The sequence below is a fragment of the Chaetodon auriga genome, chromosome 4 (assembly GCF_051107435.1).
Source record: "Chaetodon auriga isolate fChaAug3 chromosome 4, fChaAug3.hap1, whole genome shotgun sequence".
Lineage (NCBI taxonomy): Eukaryota > Metazoa > Chordata > Actinopteri > Chaetodontiformes > Chaetodontidae > Chaetodon > Chaetodon auriga.
Window position 1 is genome coordinate 7,363,796 of NC_135077.1, and position 7,231 is coordinate 7,371,026.

The window sequence follows — 7,231 nt, forward strand, 5'->3', positions numbered from 1 at the left end:
TTTGCTCACACTAGCACAGTTTTACACAGTATGCCATATGCTCTGTGCGCCTGTGTGTGTGTGTGTGTGTGTGTGTGTGTGTGTGAGTGAGTGTGAGAAAGGGAGGAGCGTCAAAGTTTGAAAGTGTAAGACGAAGGGGAGCTTTCAAAGCCTGTGGTTGGGTTGACCTGATGATTCCTGTCCACTTGCTGTAGTGTTCTTTGCACTTTATTTTCACTATGATAAAATTATATGTGTTCTCTTGTCTTCTCTCTGGTGAGTTTATCTCCTTTATAATCACACCTACTGTGCCTTGTCTATAAATGCTGCAGCTGTTAGATGCTTTTTTTGTATTTGCTTTGAGTCATTTAGTCATTCAGTTTTTTAAAATAACAATGTTTCATCATCATTGACATAGACGTTAAAAAAAAAAGTGTGCATATCTGAATTTGTTTATGCGTTGACATTATGACAATGATTCCTTTATGTCTGCTTGTAGCTCTGACTGTTGTAGGGATGACGTCTCTCAACATAAAGGGACATGTTGGGGAAAATGTGACCATCAAATGCTCCAACTGGGACAGTATCACTGATGTAAAATCTAACGTTAAGTACCTCTGTGATGCTCCATGCTCGAAAGACAAACACATCATCGTCAAAGCAGCAGTTGGAGAGATTAAACACAGGAATCGGATAAAGTTAGTTAACAGTGCAGCAGGTGCATTTGTCACCTTCACTAATCTCCAAAAGTCTGACTCTAAGAGATATTATTGTGGAGCAAAGAGGTTTTTCTCTGATCCACTGATCGAAGTGAATCTTAAAGTTACAGATGGTAAGTTTATGCTCCTCAGTCCTTTCTTTAAAAAATACCTCTCCTTTGTCAAAAGTAATAACTGTCCAAGTAGTCGATTATGATATTCTGTCTGTTATTTTCTGCTGAGTGTTCAGGTCCCAAGACAGCTCCAAAAGCATTTGATGTAACCAGCTCCACGCTGTCTTCAAGCAGCACAGATATCATTCCTGATACTTCCACATCATCCATCATCCATTCTACAACAACTCCTGCATCAGCAGCACAAGGAGCTGATATAAACACACGTCTGCACTTACATACATATTCCTTTACATAGATGTATATATTTGAACGTTAATGGAAGTAGCAATGCATAGTATAAATCATGAGTGCAGGGCTTATTATCTATGCTGTTGTTGTGATGTTTAACAGTATGAACATCACAGTCATGAAATTTTGTGGCAACCATTGCATGCTTGATTGATGAATGAAGATATATATACTTACAAATTCCATTAATACCGCATCAGGAAAATATCCTGTTTCCAAATTATGAAAGAATCTGATGAAATAAACTTAGAATAAACTTGTTTTCAGACGCCCAGCTGTCAGTTTCTTATGATTTGTGAAATTTATCAGCCTCAACTTTTAGCACTCAGAACCATTAAATCCAATTTTGATCTTTCTGCATTTTCTTCAGTTCTCTGTTGATCAGGTTTCAGGTCATTTATGAAGTCAGCATTGACTTGACCTGTGAAAAGTTTTTCTTTAAAGATTCACTTACAGAAAGCAGGATGTGAGGAGCAAGCTGTGCATTGCACAATGGGTGATGACGTTTTTTTTTGTTTTTTTTGTTTTTTGTCATGTCTTCCTCTTTCCATGGCAGGAAGTGTCCCATATTTGGTTGTTGGTGTCAGTGTTCTAATTCCCATACTGATGGTCCTACTGACGGTTATGAGGAAGATGAAGATGAAACAGCTGAGTAAGACCCACAATCCACCAGACACATTGCATATAGTATATGAACACATCAGTCTCAACCAGACATAATAACAAATGTCATCCTGTGTGTTTTCAGAACAAGAAGACGCACGAGAGGTGAGTTTCCGTTACTTTGGTGTCTGTTGACTCCCCCACAGAAACATCTTGCTTGTGTGAGGCCAAGGCATTTTCTCTTGTAACTCCAGTGTTCATATTTTAACACTGTTTAGGACGCCATCACAATGTGGAGCTCACAGTCCATGAGAAACCAAAAGTCAATGTTAATTTTATTTTAACTTACGTATAGTTACATAAAGCACGTAACAATAAAACTTTTAACACAAACCGCGTTTTTTCCTAAAGCTAACCAAGTAGTTTTGGTGCCTAAACATAAGCTCTAAACTCTTTTCTCAGCAATAACCACGTGAGTTGGAAGGTCCGGTACGATGAAGGTCCGCCTACATCCTTTGTTACCGGTACTTTCCATTCACTTCCCACCATTGAGGTCTGAAACAACACACTGTGCAGCAGGTCAGAGAGGCAGTCTGACTGTGTCTGTGACTGTTTAATCCAACTCCTATTATAGCCCAAATCAAATATAATCAAAGGCAATCTATTATAGGGAATCTTTGGAAAGGGTGAGCTTTATGTTTCATTTATTAAAAAGGTGAGTCCAACTCAGTTTTATTACTGCAATATTTGCACTGGACCTCACTTTTGAATTTGTCTTCTTCTTGTCATTATTATTATTTGAAAAGAAGAAGAATGGGTTGATTATCTTGTATCATCAATCTGGCACCTCTTATCTTTACAAAGCTAAAATTCTCTGGTCACACAATAATCGCATCTCTATGGATTTCAACGCGACAATCCATCTTGATAACCCACACATCTTGGGTGTCAAAGTGACATCCATCACAAGTGGATGTCACTAACTTCAGACACATCAGAAGTTATCAGTATCAGCCCAGATGCTGCACAGATCACACACAGGTCAGAATAAACTTTGTCTCCTTATCTTCCAGTATCACTTCAGAAACAGCAGAGCAGAAGAAATCTTGGTGTCATCTTCAATAAGAAGATGATATCAAACAGTGTGTAATGAGAGCGACCCTGCCTTTACTTAAAAGGCTCTAAAGCTCAGGAATTACCTCCGCGGTCAGATCAGAGTAGCACCTTCAGAAACAAGTTTGAAAGTTATTCATTTATTGCGTGTGCGGGACTTACTTTAATGTTTTGTTTTATTCTGTTTTATTCTAATTGTGTCCCATTTTTAGTGGTGTTAATAATGTTTTCGGATTTGACCGTTTATGCATTTTATGCTCTCCTCACCTTGTTTTTACTTTGTTTTTTCTCACTCTTTTCTATTTCAAGGATGTTGAATATGAAGACATCAGACTTGAAGACCAGCAAAGTGTAAGACAACCTGCGAGGGGCTCGATCCTCTACTTCTCTGCAGACCCAGACAGTCTCTACGCTAATTGTTCCTACCACCAAGACACTGGATTAGCAGCTGTGAGTGGACTTAACCATTCAAAAGATTTTTCTTTAAATTCAGCATCCAACTCTGTGGTCTATTCAAAGGTGGCATGTGTCCAGAGCAGAACCACAGATCTCCAGTGTAACTTGGTGTATTCTGTTGCTCAACTACCCAAAGAGCAAATTGAACCCACTGGGCAATCTGAAACAATTCACTCTGAAAGCAACAAAAATGACTCTCTCTATTCTCTGGCTCAGTTACCACGGACAGCCTGAATGTGATCAAAATGGACAAAAGGAATTCCCTTGATCGCACTGATTATTGTGGTATTTTAATGGAAAGGTGGAGATGCAATGTAATTTAAAACGGCCAACTAATAAATGTAAAGATGGGCCCGGATCATTGCCCACTTGCACAGAGGACCTGTGCAGATGCTTTTCTGGGGAATGGGCTGGATATGAATTTTCATAATGAGCATCACCAAACTGTAAGCAAGCACACTGCAAGGGTCATTTTATTATTTAGTGAGTGTGATTTGGTTAAAAGAACATCACCTATTAACATCTCCTGCATCGTTACTCTATTACTTTGTGAAACTGATGCCATGTTAGCTATAGGCATCCGAACTGAGAGTGCACAAACACTGATTCTCATCAAAATGATGTCCATGAGGCTGAAATGTGCTGGTGACCCTGCTGGTGATATACTCCAGAGTATAAAGCTGGAAGAAAACATAAGAGACGTTTTAGAAAAAGAAGCGTATTCGACACTATGCAGCTGACCAGAATATACACGCATATACGTTTCTTTATTTGTGTGAAATTGTTTTAATGTGACAACCACACACAATGCTAAACACACTTTGACGAGGGTCAGCATGTATCTGCTGCCATCATGTATCAACCACATCAGCGGTGGAGCTTCCTGTACATCAGATGCAGAGGAAGACTCACTTCCCTCAAGCACCATTATACAGCCCACAGTTGCTTTACTTTCACAACTCACACTGGACTGCTCAATGCAAAACCTTTCAAATGTGAGGCACTTTCAGCCCACATGTGTTTCTCTCTTTAATATCAATAATCCTCAGATGTATTCTAACATAAATTTATTGGTTTATTGTTATGAATTTGTAAGAGTTGGCCCTTTTGTAAACTGGTGTCTTTTTATTTCATTATTTCTTGACATGGTACAGAACATTTATTATACCTGTTAACTTTCGTTCACTGTACACATGAAACTAAAAGTGGTTCTTTGTTTTTACTCTCTCTCTTGTGCTTTCATTTGAATCTTTGTATGAAAGATGCTATACAAAAAATGTTATTGAATAACCAATTCAGGGAATTGTGAAGTTCAGGGCTCGAGACTGCGACCAAAATGGTCGCATATGCGACCTTTTTTTCAGAGTTTGCGAGTAAGAATTTCATCTGGTCGCGTTCGTGTGAGCGCATCAGTTTTATGGTTCTGTGTTAGACATTGTTGTTGAAAGTCGTCCTTTTTTTCACTGGTTTAGTCAGCCGCCTCCACCTGCACTCTCTCCTGTTGAGACAGCGCCGTCGCGTGCACGTAAGCCGTCGCGTACACGCGCAGCGCACAGAACTTCAAGACACCAAGACTAGCGTTTCGCTATTCTCAAAAATGAAGCGGTCTATTGCTGATTTTTTCCAAAAACTAAATAAGGAGAGAGAGGAGGAGACTGGTGGTTAGGTAGAGCCTGCAAAAGGTGCCGAATCAGACGGTGGGCCTACTGTTGATGAGGAGGACAGGGAGAGACCGGCCGAGCAGCAGGTGAAAAAAAAAAAAGAAAAAGTACTGCTTTCAACCACAATGGTTGACACAGTACCCGTGGTTGCGGTACGAAGGGGAACTACGTTGTGTGTCTGGTGTCGACAGTGTGGCCCATCTCTTGCAGGCAACACTAAATTTGTTACGGGGTCGACACAATTTAAGCTGGAAACTGTGAAGTTACACAACCACAGCATAAAACACAAAACCTGTCAGGACCAATGCATCACCCGAAACACTGAGTCCCTCCCGACTTTTTTCAGCGGATGGATGAGAGTAATCGCTCATCAGAAGAGAACGAAATGGTCATTAGGTTTAACACTGCCTATAACATAGCGAAAGAGGAACTCCTGTTCACACAATTCAAATCCCAGATCGCACTGATGGAAAAAAAAAAAAAACGGGCTGAATGTGAACTCAACCTATGCCAATGACAAGGCATGTGCCCAGTTCATAGGAAAATCATGTGCTGGTGCGACCAACTGAGAAAGTTGGTCGCACCAGTGCTACCAGTGGAAAAGTTAGTGTAGAGCCCTGAAGTTTGTTTTTTATATATGGTGAAAATTTGGATTTGAGTCATATATTTCTTAAATCTGAGGGCTGATCTGAGTTTCATTCTGTTATATCTGCCATGGTCTCTATTGTGCACATTGTGTACATCAGCGAGGCCTACAGTCAGAGATAAAAGCAGAACAAAATTTCCTTAATTAAGTTGACACTTTGTGAAAACACCCGTTTGCACAAAGCTTGATGAGAAGATCGATACTACTCTCACATCTATCTCTTAAGTATGCAGATGGAGACAGGAAATGGTTAGCTTTACTTAGCATAAAGACTTAAAACAAGGGAAAAGAGCTAGCCTGGAAACATTCTTCCTGGATATAACTGAATAATACAACATACATCACTCTAATTACATTATAGCACTACATACTATGGCATGTGATTGGCTCTTTTTTTAAGTTATCTTCCACAAAGTTGACCTGGTCTTAGTGTTACCATGCTTGATTCTTGTCTGCTGTTACTACTACTCTCTTCATCTGTCATAGATGCTAAACAAACAGACCTTGAGTTCCAGCGAGTAGTAGAGGTAGTATTGAAGTATCAGAGAGCATGCCAAGTTCAGTTTAGCTCAGAGTATTTCCCTGCGCCAGGAATGAAGGCTGAAACCAGGGAGTTACAGTCGACAAGCTGAGAGAACCAGGAGACTAATACGCAGGATCATGGACTCACAGGACACAGAACATGTTAACAGGATCACACCGGGGTTTTCAGGAGATGTGTAGTGTCTTAATTGAATTTTCTAAATGCAGTTAGGGAGGTTTTGTAGAGGCAGGAGAAGGAGAAGCTCAGCATTTTCCAGACTAAGCTTGTCGCGGACAGAGGACAGCTACTTGTCAGATTGGATGAACTTAATATTTCAGGTACTGTCAAGGTCATATTTTCCATCTCAGTGAACAAGATCTTCTCTGATGTTCATGACAACAAGAGACAGATGATCCAGCATCATCAGGGCAGACCCACCTGGTCATGAGTCTGCCTACAGCACACTGTAGGTGGAGGACGGGCTGGTATAATACTGTGTTGAGGAGTTGTGACAGTGTTATTTACATTAACAAAAGACCTGACAGACCTGTCAGAATATGATGGTTTGCACATACCTCACTTATTTCAGTGTCAGCAGTTTGCAATCTGACCTGCAAAACACATCTTGACCTTTACTTTCTGAATGCCAGTGAACATCAACGTAATTCTGTGTCTAAACTTTGAGTTTTTAAACACACGGTCAGATCATCTACCACAGTGATGTGAGTTTCAGCTTCAACAAGGATTAATCCAGCGTTTAGCTTCTACAAAGTCAAAGTTTGTTACCTATTAGCGGTTAGCATCATCAGCATAGCTTTCCACTGTTAGCAGTACTTGCTCCTGAAGCTTAGGCTAAAACACAAGCTGAACCTAACTCAGTATGAAGTGGGTTATTCCGTACATCACTACCCCCTTCGGATGATGTCACAATGGAGTCTAATCACCAAAGACTCAACTTTTGTGAATTAATTTTCATTATGGGCACATGTCAAGTGAATTCATTTGGTCATTCTTTAAGTGTCTGTTTCAGATAAGTCTCTCAGGTTGAAATGATGTAATAAACAGCTGAATCATTTCCATGGCAAACACCATCTGCTGATGAAGGCTAGGGGATGTGGCTGAAAACT

The 7,231-nt window shown here is 40.2% G+C and overlaps 1 protein-coding gene across 1 annotated transcript; it reads left to right on the forward strand.

The window, feature by feature from the left end:
* The first annotated feature begins 495 nt into the window (after positions 1–495).
* LOC143319002 (uncharacterized) lies at positions 496–4,371 on the forward strand. The gene is made up of 5 exons (XM_076727558.1): positions 496–811; positions 928–1,053; positions 1,647–1,754; positions 1,851–1,870; positions 3,128–4,371. The coding sequence occupies exons 1-5, from the start codon at positions 496–498 to the stop codon at positions 3,506–3,508; spliced, it is 951 nt and encodes a 316-aa protein (XP_076583673.1). The 3' UTR covers positions 3,509–4,371.
* Positions 4,372–7,231: the final 2,860 nt, after the last annotated feature.

Bases quoted from the DNA above. Each gene is read 5' to 3' on its own strand.
- LOC143319002 (XM_076727558.1), top strand. From the start codon at position 496: ATGACGTCTCTCAACATAAAGGGACATGTTGGGGAAAATGTGACCATC. The intron at 812-927 runs GTAAGTTTATGC...CTGAGTGTTCAG, and splicing joins GAATCTTAAAGTTACAGATG to GTCCCAAGACAGCTCCAAAA. The intron at 1,054-1,646 runs CACAAGGAGCTG...CATGTCTTCCTC, and splicing joins AACAACTCCTGCATCAGCAG to TTTCCATGGCAGGAAGTGTC.